The sequence below is a fragment of the Schistocerca piceifrons genome, chromosome 8 (assembly GCF_021461385.2).
Source record: "Schistocerca piceifrons isolate TAMUIC-IGC-003096 chromosome 8, iqSchPice1.1, whole genome shotgun sequence".
Lineage (NCBI taxonomy): Eukaryota > Metazoa > Arthropoda > Insecta > Orthoptera > Acrididae > Schistocerca > Schistocerca piceifrons.
The window spans coordinates 160,344,991-160,361,771 of NC_060145.1; the positions used below are offsets into that span (position 1 = coordinate 160,344,991).

General features: G+C 43.5%; 1 protein-coding gene across 1 annotated transcript in view; it reads left to right on the top strand.

Annotated features, from left to right (window-relative positions):
• LOC124712154 overlaps window positions 1-16,781 on the top strand; it is a 1,187,639-nt gene that overhangs the window by 1,160,364 nt on the left and 10,494 nt on the right. Inside the window, exon 9 of the mRNA XM_047242451.1 lies at window positions 12,652-12,821. Coding sequence (XP_047098407.1) covers window positions 12,652-12,821 — 170 coding nt within the window. The remainder of the gene's footprint in view (window positions 1-12,651; window positions 12,822-16,781) is intronic.

The following is a 16,781-nucleotide window of genomic DNA, read 5'->3' on the forward strand; positions in this document are numbered from 1 at the left end:
CCGTTATCGTAGAGCCTCTTGGCTATTGGAGCATGTCGTCAGGATGCTACCGAAGGACGTGCTAAAACATCTACCTATGGTGCACAAGACAAAGATACTCTAAGTTAATGTGATATATACCGGATGTCCCTCCTAAGGCGGTCTGGCACATTTTCTCTAATGTTCTGGCAAATATTTGCAATTTTGTTTTTGGAATGTGTAGCAGGGGTCGGTGCAAACAAGTACTGCTCATCAAGCGTCATAGGCGACACCCAGTGTCAGCGGAAAGCGTCGTTTTTTTTCCCGTTACAAACAAAATGATTTTTAGACCGGAATTTCATGTGCCCACTCGATATCGCGGTCCCAAATTATTCTAGTGCGGTATTTGTTTTATCGGTCTGTATTATCCCAGAAACGACAGGACCATCTAGGCCCCCGCCGACGGCTCCTGACGTGCGGCAGCTCTACTCAGTCGCTGCTGCAGTACTGGTTATTCTTCGTGGTTTAATGTTCCTGTTAATGCTTATCTGTATAACGCAAACCGATGCTTTTCATCAACACTGGGCGTCGCATGAAAGACGTGTTGAGAGCAATATTAGCTTCGGCTGCCCTCCCCCCTCCCCCACAGATTGCAAAAACGAAATTGCAAATATCTGCCGAAACACAAGAGAAAATACGCTTACGTGTCTTAGGAGGGACACCCTGTATCCATTCGCCCATAAATAAATACATAAATTAAAATATCTTCTGTTCGTTCAACATGAACTCGCACTGCAGCTTGAGAAGTAAATGTCCATAATGCTTCCCCAAGAATCGAACAAACTTGTGACCCTTACTTCTATCCTCCTTCGAATACTTCCGATATACTCCGTTAATTCTGTATGGTATGAGACCCAAACACATGAACATTATTCTATAATGGTTCGCACGAGTGTTTTGTAAGCATTCTTCGTTGTAGACAGATGCATTTTCCAAATATTATGCTAATGAACCGAAGTGTACCACGTCATTTACCTATAACTATGCGTATGAGAATTCCATTTCATATCCCTACAACATGTTACCTTCCATTCAGAAAGCTGTTGCACTCAGCGGCTGTTGAGTTGTAAACTATACATTGCAGCGATCAGTCGTCCTTTTTAAATTTTATTGTGCAGACCTAGATTTCGGCTACAAACTAGCCATTCTCAATGCACTATTATTTTCACTCAATGCATGTAATGCCTGTTGGTCGGGCTTCATCCACAGTTCATTGAATACCATCAATGAATAGGACGACTGATCACTGCAATCTATAATTTACAAGTACATATCCCTACAAGTTATTACACCCAGATATTTTACCTCTTGAGTGATATTGTAGTCATAGGATGCTATGTTTGTTTCTTTTGTGAAATGCACAATTTTTTTTCATTTCTGAATATTAAAACAGTGGTATTATGTAAGTTTTACTGAACGACAGACAAGCACAAGCGCGCAGTTTCTTTGATATTTTATGTGTCTTCTGCTACTAAGGCAAAATTAGAAAAGTTAGTTGTTGGAAGATCAGATGTGTGTAAGACGAAACTCACGTAAATTTAAAAAAAATACCTACATACAAAATAAAGAGCAGTTGCTAATCCAAGATCAGCTGTACTTGCGGTTATACAAATGAGACTCCAATAATTAAGGACATTATTTCTACGAGCAATAGACGTGTATGGCAGGGACTAGGGGTATGTTTGTGACGACAGAAGGACATTGCAGCTACCACAAACTGAGGCATTGTTCGAGTCATCGATCAGTTGTCGGTGCGTGAGGCGTGGTCGAGGGCGTGGCCGGCGCAGGCTTTACGAGCAGGTCGCCGAGCCGCGGCTATCTGGCTCTCCCGGGATCCCGGCCACAACCTTCCTTGCACGTATTTCGTCCATTAAATCAGACCTAGCCATTCGATATCTAACTGCCGTCTTCGTGTTCGTTGTATTAAAGCAATTTGATAATGTAACTGCGGAGGAAGAAACACAAATTGAGGTTTCTCATAAATTATTTAGCAATCACCGCATTTACAGCCACATGTCAGTAGACAGTGCGGCGGAGGGGAACTTTTGTCGTTCTTTATTAACTAACGCGCTGTGGATAACGCCAGTTGCTCCGTACACACATGGTACAGTACATACCCTAAAAAGTGAAAAGTCAGTACTATGGGGTTGTTCTCTGTAGCGTGAGTGAAAAGTCATACTTCTTAGTTCATTGTCCAATCGAGCCTGTATGGAAGGCATTTCCTGAGAAATAATTATTTTACTCTGCTAGGGAGTATTCACTGCGTTGATTATAGACTGTCGAGTCACATCAGTGTCGCCTGTCAATAGCCTGAATAACCACTTTGTACAGTGCGGACTGCTGCGAGACGTGCAGGAAGAGTCAGCGAGGTTCTGGAAGGCACGGACAGGGGTGTGCGGCCGTGCCGACTCTAATGCGTAGCCAACTGCGCCAAGTTTCCCGGTTGTCGGTTGAGGATCCATGGTGCGAGCAGCCCGATCGAAGTTGTCCCACAGATTCTCGATTAGATTAGATTTAACTCATGCTGGTGCTCTTCGAACCACGCATTTAAATACGAGTTGTGTAACACCTTGCATTGTCCTGCTGATAGATGGCATCGTGTAGAGGAAGAACAAATTGTAGGAAAAGGTGGACACGTTCCCAAAGGATAGATACAGATTTGTGTTGATCCACCGTTCCCTCCAGAACGACGAGATCAGCCAGGGAATGCCACGAAAACATTCCCCAGACCAAACGATCCCTCCTCCGGTCTGAACCCTTACGACGATTGTTGCAGGGCGGTACTGCCAAAGGCCATCTGTTAGGTGGATAATAGAACTTCGTATGAAAAGGGGCAACTAAGTGGACGTCCAGTTGCTGTAAAGGCGTGCGAATTCCAGCTTCTTTTTTTTTCACATGAACTAAGCGAATGCTGCGGAGGCCAATACGGAGCAACTTTCGCTGAATAGTCTTAGTCTTTGCGGAGACACTGTTGGCAGTCTGTCAGTTCATCTGAGCGGTCAGTTGCTCAACCGTTGCATGCCTGTTCGCCCGTACACATCTCGGCAGCCTTTGGCGCACCACAGTTGCCCCGGCGCGGGTTTCGGATAGCACCATTTTGCCATGCACGGCATACTTTAACCGCGGTGGCACGTGAACGGTTTACAAGCTTATTCGTTTCGGAAACGCTTCAACCCTTGACCCGAAAGCCAATGATCATGCCCTTTGGGACGCCAGATAAATTGCTCCATTTCCACATTGCGACAACGTTTGCACTGTTCCCCGCGTTCCCCCGGCACGCTTTGTATACTCTCCACTCATAGTGCTGCCAGCTGCCGTCTGTGAGTGGTTATTGCACGTTGATGTCCAACATAGGTGGTGGTCACATTAATGTGACTGGATCGTGTGCCGCGGTCTTAGGCGGTCTTAGGCGCTGTCATGAACTGTGCGGCTGCTCCCGGCGGAGGTTCGAGTTCTCCCCCCCGGGCATGGGTGTGTGTGTGTGTGTGTGTGTGTGTGTGTGTGTGTGTGTGTGTGTGTGTGTGTGTGTGTTTGTCCTTAGGATAATTTAGTTTAAGTAGTGAGTAAGCTTAGGGACTGATGACCTTAGCAGTTAAGTCCCATAAGATTTCACACACATTTGAACATTTTTGAACTGGATCGTGTATAAAAGAGGAAATAAGGAGAGTCGTATGACAGATCGAAGTGTGTCGGACTGTGAGCACACACCCCTTAGTATCTATTTTCGACCGGAAGCAGACTTTTAAGTAGTTACCCAGCAAAATTATTTAGTGGTCACAGCTTGGACGCTTACCAACATTTCGTGGCCATATCACTTACTACCTCCTCCAACAGTGAGTCCCTTCTTCTTATGGACCTACTGGCCATCTATCGAAATTAATTTTCTTGTCTGAGATACCGGGTTATCCTGGTCCGTGTCACGTTCTCGGAACGATTTCAATTTTCTTGCTTCCGCTCTCGCTATACTCCAGTTTTCTTGGGTCAGCCGCGCAGTCATCGTTCCGAAAATGTTCATACAACGACAGTTACACACGTATGTCTCTTTCCCCCTGCGTGTTTATTCATCCGGTCTCAGATGTAGCTGGCTATCAAGAAATCCGTTCGCTCTAATATTTCATAAAATTTAATTCCGTATCTCCGATTTGACTGATCGCTAGTAAATCGTTGACGCATATAGGTCAGCTTTGTCGATAGTTGTATAGTGTCTGCACAGTGTAGACACGGCGTTGCCTTGTTAGAGATTTGCAAATGATTTAATTAGGTATGTGTATGTTGCGAAAAGTGACAATTGACTCTAAGTAACGAAAAGTGTCAGGTTTTCCACACGAGTACTCAAAGGAATCCTTTCAATTGCGGTTACACCATAAGTCGCACAAATCCAAAGTCTGTCAATTCAGTTAAATACTCAGGGACTAAAATTACGAATAATCTTAATTGAAACAATGGCATAGATATTTTTGTGGGGAAACCGAACCGAAGACTGCGTTTCATTGACAGAACACTTAGAAAATGCAACAGATCTAGTAAACAGACTGCCTACACACGCTTATTCGTCCTCTGCTGAAGTAATGCTGTGCGGTATGAGATCCTTACCAGTTAAGATTGACGGAAGACACAGGAGAAAGTTCAAAGAAGGGCATATCGTTGTGTATTATCTTGAAGTAAGGGAGAGAGTTACGGTTGAGTTGGGGGGACAGTCATTAAAACAAAGGCGTTCTTCGTAGGGGCGGCATCTTTTTACGAAAATTTCCAACTTTCTCCCCCGAATGCGGAAATATTTTGTTGAGGCTCACATACATAGGAAGAAGTGATCATCGCACTAAAATAAGAGAAATCAGAGCTCGCGCGCAACAGTTTAAGTTTTCGTTTTTCTTGCGCGCTGTTCAAGAGCGGAACGGTAGAGAAATAGTCCGAAGATAGTTAAGTGAACACATTGCCAGGCACTTAATTATGAATTACAAATTACTGGTGTAGATGTAAATGATGTTGCATTACTTAATACGCTCGGTCTAATTTCCCATCTCTGGCATGCATTGTTTCGGGAGCCTGACTCGAATCGTTGTTTGTCTACAACGTGTCCCTATTTTCAAGTTCTCTCTCTCTCGGTCGAGAGCATTCGTAAAGCCACGACCAGTTCAGTATGCCCTTACTGGTGCCAGAAAAGATGAATGTTGGTCCCCGGCTCGTCTCGGCGCCGGCTATCCTTTCACGTCACAATAACCAGTTGGCGAGGTGCGGGGATTTTCTGCCGTAAGCGGAGCGCAGCGCCCAGTTTCGTTTGGTGGGCAGCAGAGTGGCCGGCCGGAAGCCGTGACGTAAGGCGGCGTGCCGCCGCTGCGCCTTATTCGGCGAGGACAGCGCCCCGGCTGACACGCGCGCGCCTGGGGAACCCCTTGCTCACACGTCGTGGACAAACACGGGACACCACCAGCTTGTCATCTCCTTATGCACCCCGGGGTCACGCGAAGTGTTGACAGTACGTCTCATACCGCAGGGGACGTAGGTGAAACGCACACGTACGCCCACGTGTACATACAGGGACTCGTACTCAAGTTATAGTACCCCTAAAATGAAATAATCGGTTATGGAAGTCACAACGGGAAGAATGTACGGGAAAGCGTAGATATTTTGCTATGGGAGTTACGTATTTTTGACTAGATTCAACAACGTAGTTTTTAAACTTGGGATGGGAGGGGGCTGCAAAAAATCAACCAACCAGTTGCAAAGCAAGGTTTATTGGAACCGCTGACCTAGGTTTCGACAGACAGCTGTCTTCTTGAGAAGGTGTAATAGGCCTTGTTACATCAGATGCTGATGAAGTATAGTGAATGAAGCCAAAAGGCTCTTGTCATATTCGACATCCATCGTAAGAACATAAATAATCACAAGCCATGACTTAGGATTTGCAACACTATAGTAGTACAGGCGTGCAGATCAAAGGCCGGACGCGGTGGTCTAGCGATTCTAGGCGCTCAGTCCGGAACCGCGCGACTGCTACGGTCGCAGGTTCGAATCCTGCCTCGGGCATGGATGTGTGTGATGTCCTTAGGTTAGTTAGGGGACTGATGACCACAGATGTTAAGTCCCATAGTGCTCAGAGCCATTTGAACCATTTTTTGCAGATCAAATATCGGGTGTAGTGTGCAAAATGACACCAGAACGGAGTCTGCTGGTGTATAGCTACACTTCAGTACTACTTCCTGCGCTGCATAGTCTAACAGTGGCCAAATGTGCTGCGCGAGCTGTCCTCGACATCACATAACATGTTCTTCACCTTTTTTGGATAAAAGAGTACCTGAAACATTCGCAAAAACATGTCACTGCACATCTTTCATCAGCCTGTCAACTGCTACTATATAAGTACCTCGTTCAATTGAGGGAAATCATAGTTGCTCCAGTATTTAAACACACATAAAAGATTACTACTAACAAAAATATAGTTCCACCATTTTCCACAGACCATGTTGCGAAATACTGAAACGACTGTGAAATATTAGAGATGTTACGATCTATACTACGATTAACACTTCGTGATAGTGCCACGTGGTTCAGTCATAATCGTTAAGATGCATCGTAACTTGATTGCTCAGTGCAGGGCTTTCCACTTTAAAGAAACAAAGAACTAGGTCACATACAGCAGGACCAGCCGAGAGTGTGACACGATGGAGGCAACACTATACCGTTTGTTCGTAAGAGGTTGGTCTATTCGGGTGTTTTGCGGAAATCTATGAAAGAGTGGCACGTACACCTATCGGTGTAATCTCCGTATTGGTGAAAAATACAAAAAAGGGAAAAAAGATTGAGATCGTTCTAGCGCCACGTCTTGTGCTGTTAGTAGGCGTCATTTGTCGATCCGGGCGCACGCTTGCCTTGGTGGAAGTTGGCAGTATTGCACGGCTAAAAGCTGTGGAGCATATCTTTATGTACATTAAATTGTCCAGACGCGAAGTGTAAATACGTATAAGATTCCTGAAAACTCGCGCAACGACAAGCACATCCTGAACCTCCTGGCTATACGATCCTTATACATCTGCAAAACGTGCGATCCAGTTTGATGGACACCTGCATATACAGTCGTTAATATGACAAGCTTTGTAAATACATACCTCGCAGAGATGATCTGAACTCTCATCGGAACCACTGTTCTACAGTCGACTTCTATAAACATCGTCTGATTTTCTGGCATCAAATGACTACGACCGATAATGAAAGATTTCAAGCGAACAGCCAGTCCATTCACATCAGCTCAAAGGCGATAGCTTTGAATAAAATGAGTTCTCACGAGTTTTCCTATAAGAACCTTAGACTAGATTTGACACGTGGCACATAATCATCATACACCTCGTGAGTGTAGCTAAAATTACTACATCGCACTGCATTATTTCCTTTTAAGACTTGTGTGGAAGAGGCAGGGAGGGGGGAGGAAGATCCTTGAGACAGTCACAAGAAATGTAAACGCGGGCTGATACACTCTGTGGCTGCCACCATATGGACTGCAATAGCCTCGAGAGCATTATGTCTTGCTTGTACCAAATGACGTTATCAAAGTAGCTAATCTCTGGAGACTTTGGACGCAGTGTGAACGTTTGCGTTATCAAGTGGAATTCGGGAGAAAGACGCAGATAGGATGGCGTGTGTGACGTTTTCGAAGACAGTTTTGTTCAGATGCACGGAAGTCAACTGCAGACAGATGTTGCGGAAGTCCAGATATCTTAAAAGCTAGCTTCAACAACAGTGTCAGGGAATGTTTGTCATTGTCGACCGAGTGTAAGTGCTAGGCCGTGGACTCCGCAGAGATCTTGTTAGTTGTGTTGGTTATGTATTCGCTTCCACGTCGCATCCAGTGATGCCGGTGGCCGAGAATGATACGGTGGTCGCTGAACGTCGCACGCTCTGCGGGGTCTGATTGCGGAGTTAGAGTTACTTAATAAAGACAGTTGCTTTTACGCACAGACAAAGAAGAAATCAGCCGTCATTGCTGGGAAATAATACTGCACATTTTAAGAACTTTCGAGGAAAGTGTGACAATAGGGGAAACCTTTAGGACGCGGAATACACGGAACTTACTGGCGACGCCCAGTAGAATTTCTCTACAGAACTTGTTATCTAGTTATTAGGCTAAAATATACATAAAGGTGAAGGACTGTTATCTCGAACGTCAATAAAGTAATCTTAAGGAGATTTACTGCGTCTTTGACTACGTGATCTGATAAACGTAACGATATAAGACCTGACGCGGATAAACCGCTAAGTATATACAACCGTGTATTAAAGGATCGGTTCTGATAACACAAACCATTCTTTTCTAGTATCTAAATATCGATGTTTCTGTAGCGATGAATGATTAAAAGTTTGGAACAAAATTTTTTGGGAAAGAAAACCTAATTTGCTGTCAGCGCACTCCTTTTGGATTTCGTTAACCGGAGGAGTAGAAATTCATCAATATATCACATCGTCTTCTCACTAAAACTACTGTTGTGTTCCACAGACCACCGTACTGTGTGTGGCGCAGGATACGTATGATACTAAAGACGTTCGTCCACTCCCCTAATCCGTTCGCGAGTGATATGCGGGATGAAAGATTGTCGGTAGCCCCTGCACCATATTTTCCTTGTTTGTCCTGCAGTATGGGAACTCGACAATGTGACGACAATGATAATTATCCTGGGTCTACGTCACCACAGCACATCATGACGCGCACCCAGAAAACGTTGCTCCTTGCCCAGGTGATGAGTAACTTCGCCTTGAGCTCCCTTATCGGCGGATTTCCTGTGGAATACGAGGGATACGTCATATTCCACGTAATTCGCCTCCAGTCATAGGCAGTAGCTATTCTAACGGGTAGGAACGGTGTACATAAGGCAAAAGAGTAGATCGAATTCCGCAGATTTAAGAACCGAGGAAATCGCGTTGTTTTGTAGAGTACTATTTAGGCGTTTTCTGACACTTCGTGTCAGCCTTCAGGACTGGTTCAACTTTACTGCTTACCTCCTCATTTCGACCAGACTTCACTTTAATTATTTTCTCTGTCTGCACAGATACGACGTGCCTGCCTCTACCGAGTAAGGTCATCAGTATCTAGCACCGCTGGACTGTTTCTGTGTTTGCACAATTTCCCATAAACTTCTCAGGGAAATGGTCCCATTTTACGCTAAGGTCGTCCTCTCCGGTGACTTCTGCGTAGACCGAACTTTTATCCATTTTAAAGTTATCCCTAGTAGCTTAATTAAGCTTTCTCTTCGCCATTTAACTCCGGTACTTCAATCAGATACGAAGATATCAGTGGTACAAGATGGGCATCGATTACTTTGCAGTGTCATTTTCAAGAAAGCAACAACACGCGGATAGCGTTAAATAGAAGAAAACTTGTATTTAAATCCTGACATCATTTCTAAGCATTATGTACCTGCTTAAAATGAAAACAATGGACAAAATTTTCTCGACAGGACGCTTATCTTTTCTACCCATAACATAAGAGATTAAACTTGGTTTTTCTTACGTTGTGTTCATCTTCAAAGTGACTGAGAGACGAATAGGGGAAGCCAGGGTGACAGCATTCGCAGTAGATGTTACTGCTTTAGATAGCAGTGTCTCAGTGAAGAGACTGCCTTTCAGGGGCATAGTAAAAGGAGGAGTCCCCAAGAATAAGCAAGTTGCCAGTGTACGGCGACAGCTGACGTACGCCAGGTTTTCCCACTGCGTCACTCCAGCAGTTTACTCACGCAGAGGGAGAAATGTGATCGTTACGCTCCGACCTTGGAATACCGTGGCTGAAAATGGAGTTGCATGGTAGTCGTGGCAAACTTACAAAGCTCTGCTCCAGCAGACGTGCCAAGAACAGTGGCGTAAGACTAAGACGCCATCGGCAGAACTAGACTCTTCGCATCTGACTGCGTCACACTAATTTCTTGTCCTGCTTTGGTCCACGCTTTTATAATAAAGTTCCTCTTCAAGGATGGAAGACAAATTTCCTTTGAATTATTTCAGTTACAGCAATTAGTAGTACTGTTACTAAAGAGATGGCAGTTGCTATTTCAAGCGATTGACATCTTAACACGTTCCGACTTCGTAGCAAGTTATCAGTTGGTTGTAGAAACGTGTTGAACGAAGCCCGCCGGTGAACAGTTTGCTACTCGCGGATCACGTCGGTAGACGGGCGTTATGGGACCCGTTTCCAGTGTCGTCTAATAATGACTTGCTAAGAATTCTATGCCGGTTTTGATATCATTTGTGAGGCAGAGGCTGAAAAAAAAAATCATTTAGTTTACAAGACAATCGTCATGTTCTCCAAAGGCAGTGTTCCTAGCTGTAAAATTGTCATTACATTGTCTACTTTGTTGGCGATATGAGAAGTTCCATGGTCGCTGCTTGACAGGTGTCATCATAGACCTGTCTGTGACTTTGCCTAGACCATCCTGCACTCCGTATATTCAACCCGGTGCCCCGTCTTGCACTAGTATGTGAGCCGAAACAGTTTTTATTTCGCAGAAGTAGTATAAGGATGAAAATTATAACTGCATCTCTAGCTCAGCACTATAAAATTGTGTATCGTATTTTTTCAGTAGGCTGGTGAAAGATGCGACGGATGCTAACTCAGATCTGCCTACAGTTCCTATTCGGTCACTGAAGGCAATGCCTGAAAGAGTTTTGAAAATTTAAGGAAGCATTTTAGATCGCATTTTCCTGAGATAAAGATCTCGGCAAAAATCAGCTACTCATTTTACTGTCTGAAAAAGGTAGGTTCACGAAACACACGCATTGGCTTCAGCCATTGTAGGAAGTATGGGAAAATTTGTTTATTGTCTCTTCCATGTTACGATCATTAGAGATTGCTCGCTAGCTACAGGAGGATCAGAGAGGAAAACGATCATGGGCCATGAAAGGAAGAACTCTAGCATTCGCCAATAGCATTATAGGGAAACCTTGTTTCGGATGAGCAGACGTTCTCCTCGAATGTGATTGTGCAAAAGGTGTCGTGAAAATGTGGAGCTCGTTCTTTATAATATAGCGTTTTGGGCGACACAGCGTACTCCGCTTTAAAAATTAATTCGATGAATGAGATAGTTTGCTAACATGTAGGTATTTGATACTTCATCTGTCAGAACCAGTTTGCGACTGTCTGGTTGTACTTGGGGTGGGTGGGTGTGGGGGGGGGGGGGGTTGGGCTGGCTAAGACGTAAATGAGTTGGTGGCCACTTTCCCCTGGCTCTGGACTGTTGTTAACGCTCCGTTCCTCACTAGACGAGTGCGCCGGCGTGGGCGGTGCCGTGACTTGCTACTCCGCCTCCTTTTCTGGCCATTCCTGTCATTACGCTGTCACGATAACGTGAAGGATGGAAGCCGCAGCAGCCGCGATGATGTGGGTGCCCGCAAATAGTCGACCTCGCACCAGGGTCCTCTTAAGCGAGTTAGCCACCACAATCTAATCTCTGGTCCAGAGCTTTTCCCCCATCTGTCACGTACGATCGAGATACTGAATTCTGAGAAATCCTTAGCGGCCCCTTTAAGTTTACGGATCAAGGAGTTGTGTAGCACAGCATGCAGCTTACAACACGTGCCTGCCAGCAGCGGGTTATCTTTCATTGCTACCATGCAATGGCGTCCCCCCCCCCCCCCTCCTCTCTCTCTCTCTCTCTCTCTCTCTCTCTCTCTCTCTCTCTCTCTTCCGAGGGCTTAACATCTTGCTAATGACGATATCTCCAGAGAGGAGATGATCTCGCTTCTGTTTCACTCTTTCTTTTTCACAGAAAGTGTGCGGCAGTAGTCGAAGGAATGTCCCTTTTTTGATATATTAATGAACTGATGGGAAACTAGCAATCACAGTAGCTTCCTCTCTGCTGTCTGCGGCGTTTATCGTCCTGATCGCTGCTATGCTTGAGATTTTAACAAGAAATTTGCTGCGTCAAAATACGTATATCTGCGAAACATTGACGTTTTACGCTTTGGACCGCTGTTTAAATCCATTCAAACATGGTTCTGTATAACAATGACATGTAAACCCGAAGTAGAACAGAATTCAGTCCTGATAATTTAAGAGCATTTACCATAAAATGAGGAAAAACTATGTACGCGGGCGATATGGTGAGGGTTTTAACCATTGATTCATTTCACACGGAGTTTCTCGCTTGAATAGCCTTGTCTGATGATTGTGGGAGAAAACAGATTTTGCATTCTTAATTTTGTGAACTTCAGATTAGTTTTAATCCAAAAGTCCATACACCAACTTCACCGCTGGCTCCAAAAGTCCATACACCAACTTCGCTGCTTGCTATACTCCTAGGATAGTATGTCGAATGAATCTGTCACTTTCACAATGTATTAAACGGATGGTTCCTTGCGTATGTTTTGTGTAAAGTTGGTACAGAAGAGAGAAGTCGGTAGCGTAAGATTAAGAAACAAATTCTAGGGACTTGCAGCAGTTACACTTCAAGTATATTACACATTTCTTAATTTCAGCGATCGTAGAAATGTGTTCCTACAGGTGTTCGGTGATCGTTTTCATGCTGGGTTCGATGGACATCATTTCGCTAGTCTTCCTCCATCCACAATTTCAGTCTTAGCTAAATGTTTTTCCTTTCTTTCGTGATCATCAGACAGACAGCATATGACAACGGCCACCTTTCCTTGTTGCAGGCACTAAGAAGATGGAGTACAAGACACGCCAGTGGCACGAGAAGTGCTTCTGCTGCTGCGTGTGCAAGACTCCCATAGGCACCAAGAGCTTCATCCCTCGCGAGCAGGAGATCTACTGCGCCACATGCTACGAGGAGAAGTTCGCCACAAGATGTGTCAAGTGCAATAAGGTATGACTTCCTATCGCATTTTCTTCGTCCGAAATAAAATTATCACTTTAACGTAACCAATAAGGATCGTTACACACACACACACACACACACACACACACACACACACACACACGCCATATTCAAGCCACACGTAATAAGACATACAGGTGCAGTCTTTGTTTGTTATTCATGTGCATTCTTTGCCTATTATTCATCAAGAAACCGTCAATTACACAAGTAAATAACATCAATATCTTGCCAGGTTGGTGAGTGAAGTGACGGTTCATTTAACGTATAGACAGACGGAACTATACTATCTTGCAACGACAGCCATCGGCAGACATAGACATGACTGCAGGTATTACGCAGAGAATTGATACGATTTTTTGGCCTCAATCTAATCGATTCAGCAATTACCACTATTATTTAAAAAACCTGATTCAAAGACTGCCATTATCGTTAAATTTGCAATAATAGGTAACGCGTAAAAAAAAAGGTACATGTTGCCCATACGCCCAGTAAGTCATGAACAGGCTATAGTCCAGTAAAACTGTCAGAAAAAAAGCCTGTTCCTTGCAAAAGGTGGGGTAGAAGATTTTATTTTTTTAACTCGTTCATATTGTTGGAAAGGTTACAAAACCAAGTTTTGCCAACAAAATTTCTCTTGGGAAAACTTTCTGCAGTTAAAAAACTTCGAAAATTTCGGACTTTTTCAGTTTTTCTCAAAATATCTCAGTTTCATTTGCATCTATCGCTTTAACGTCTATTTTCTTTTTTAAAGAGCTCAAAATTCTCTACAAATTTGATTCTTACCATTTTTTTCTACTCCCAGTATCTAAGGCGCTACAGCGCGTCAAAAAATACCAATTTTTCAAATTTCGAGCAAAGTGGCAAATTACCTAATTTTTGAAAACTGTTATTTCAGTTTCTATTTGTGTAGTATAAACATATTACTCATCATGTTATTCATTGGAATTTACCATCTCACTCTGCTGCAGGGCCAGGACAAACAGCATCATATTCAGTAACTACGAACACATTCACGTCGGATTGCGTGAAGTTTATTTATGTTACAATATGTAATACGATTGCATGCAGGTGCCGTACATTTTCTACAGTTGATTGACGTTAATGATCAGTTATAAGAAAAAGTATGTAGGAATTGTTCTTTAGCGGACAAAAGCGTATTTATTCTTTGGCGGGCGGAAGGCGATTATCTCTGGTGATTGTTCACAGCGCGCTGACAGCGACTAGCACACAACAATAAGGGTCCTACAGTTTGGAGTCGCTTCCATTCAGTATATGTTGTGGTGCTGAAAATGAGTATGTCTGACATGAATTTGTGTTTCATTTGCGAAAAAACTGTGGTGAGTGGTGGACGCAATGTGAAAAAGAAGCCGGCCGGTGTGGCCGTGCGGTTCTAGGCGCTTCAGTCTGGAACCGCGCGACCGCTACGGTCGCAGGTTCGAATCATGCCTCGGGCATGGATGTGTGTGATGTCCTTAGGTTAGTTAGGTTTAAGTAGTTCTAAGTTCTAGGGGACTGATGACCATATATGTTAAGTCCCATAGTGTTCAGAGCCATTTGAACCATTTGTGAAAAACAAAGGACTGAGCACACTTATCGATTTAGTGCTAAACGCAGGGAGTCTGCCCACGCTCGTTTTTGAAAACGCTCAGTGAAGTGATGTTGCGTGAAGCATGCTACAAGAAGTACATTAATGAGAGAATGATAGCAGCTAGCCTTCTACATCCTCAGGAACCAACAGGCGTGCTACGTCGGTCGCAGGAAAAAGGTCAGTTCAATTTCAAAGAGAAATGCTTCTTATTTGCAAAAGGGAATTCTGATGACTTTTTAACCAAGCAGTTAAGATTGCCAATCGACAGTATTAGAACAGGCTAAACGACGTGGTGATGAATTTGGTCAACAAGTGACAGAACGGATTCAAAATGTAAATGATTTGGTTGCTGCAGATGGGCAATACCACAGATTTTGCTACAGAAAGTTCTTTCACTGTGTTTCAGCTACTGGAGAGAATCGAGGTTATCGACCTGCAACACAAGTAGGTGAAGGCATGGAGGCTATATTTGCCTACCTGGAAACCAAGACGGAAGAATGTCAGTTTTCTATGGACGATCTGTTAGAGCAAATACCCACATCATCTCGTCCTGATATTCGAACTGTCAAGGCTCGCCTTTTCCAGAAATATGGTGACTATGTGGTGATAGCTGAAACAGCTTCAAAGCCAGGCACAAGAAGATGCTGACGTTATGATTATAACATCTGCCATTTCAAGAACCAAAGATTTTGGAAGTGTTGTCATTGTAGGAGATGATGATTATCTGCTTTTGCTCATGACCGGTTTGGGGCAAGGCATTGAAAACTTATTTTTCTTAAAGCCAGGAAGAGGAAATGCAGAAGACAAGTTGGTTTTCCACTGCATCTAACAAGTTTGACAGTGAATATATTCTGTTCACTCACGTCTGTAGCGGATGTGATGCAACATCCGCTTTTTTTGATCAAGGAAAAATTAAGTGCTGCAATATTGTTGCGAAAAATGAACACCTAACCTCAGCACTTTGCACGTTCAATAAACCACATGCTACCAGTGAAGAAATAATAACAGCAGGAGAACAGGTTACTATCGCATTGTATAGTGGAGGTGTCAGCAGTTCCCACACACTAGACCATTTGCGGTACCAGCTATTTGCCAAGTCTGCCACAAAAAGCAAACTGAATCTTGCACGGTTGCCACCTACACAAGATGCTGCACAACATCATTCGTTGCGGACTTACCAACAACTCCAAAGTTGGATGGGAAACTGGAAACATCCTGAGAAATGGGGCTGGAATCACAGTGACCACGGTCTAAAATTCGTTATAATGAGCCAAGATCCAGCACCTGAAGCACTTCTTCACATTGTTTCATGCTCATGCAAGCTGAACTGTGGCGAAGCGTGCTCCTGCAGAAAAGCGGGTTTGAAATGTTCTTCAATTTGCAAGAAATGTATTGGGGTCCACTGTGAAATCGTGCCAAAATTTTTATATGAAGACAGTGAAGAAGATGTTATGGAGGATGTTGAGGAAACTGCTGACGAAATCAACGAACTTGCTGAGGCTGACTCGCTGTTTAAAGAAGAGGTCAATCTGGGATCAACCCTATGTACAGACCCTGAATCCGTAACTCAAAGTATTTCTGGTGACACTGAGGAACCTGGCCCATCAAAACGTTGGAAGTGATACTCATACCTGTGTCAAGTGCGCTGAAGTGCGATATTACAAGTATTACAAACCCAGAACTGTCAACATTTTTTAGTAAGTTACAATGCATTTTAATTGTAATAAAGCTACTTATTTTTAATGTCAACTGTGTGGCCTTTATACACGAGAATAATTACCTACCTAATTAGGTTGCCTATTGCACTAATAGTAGTTCAGTTTCCTGAGACAATTTATTGTGTGTGTGTGTGTGTGTGTGTGTGTGTGTGTGTGTGCGTCTTAATGATGCATTTTTATATTTATAGTTTTACAAATACCAGGGCTGAGGTGCCCCATAGTGAACTTCAGGTAGTGATGTAAGAATCACAATAGTTGGTTGCCCAGCAATCCTCATGTTGCATACAGAGAAATTGAGTACCTGAAAGTGAGGTGGTAAATTCCAACATATAGCATGATGTATAATGTATTTATACTACACAAACAGAAACTGAAAAAGTAGTGTTCAAAAATAGGGTATCTTGCCACTATGCTCAAAATATGAAAAATTGGTATTTTTTGACACGCTGTAGCGCCTTAGATACTGGGAGTAGAAAAAATGGTAAGAATCAAATTTGTAGAGAATTTTGTGCTCTTTAAAAAAGAAAATAGACGTTAAAGCGATAGATGCAAATGAAACTGAGATATTTTGAAAAAACTGAAAAAAGTCCGAAATTTTAGAAGTTTTTTGACTACAGAAAGTTTTCCCAAGAGAAATTTTGT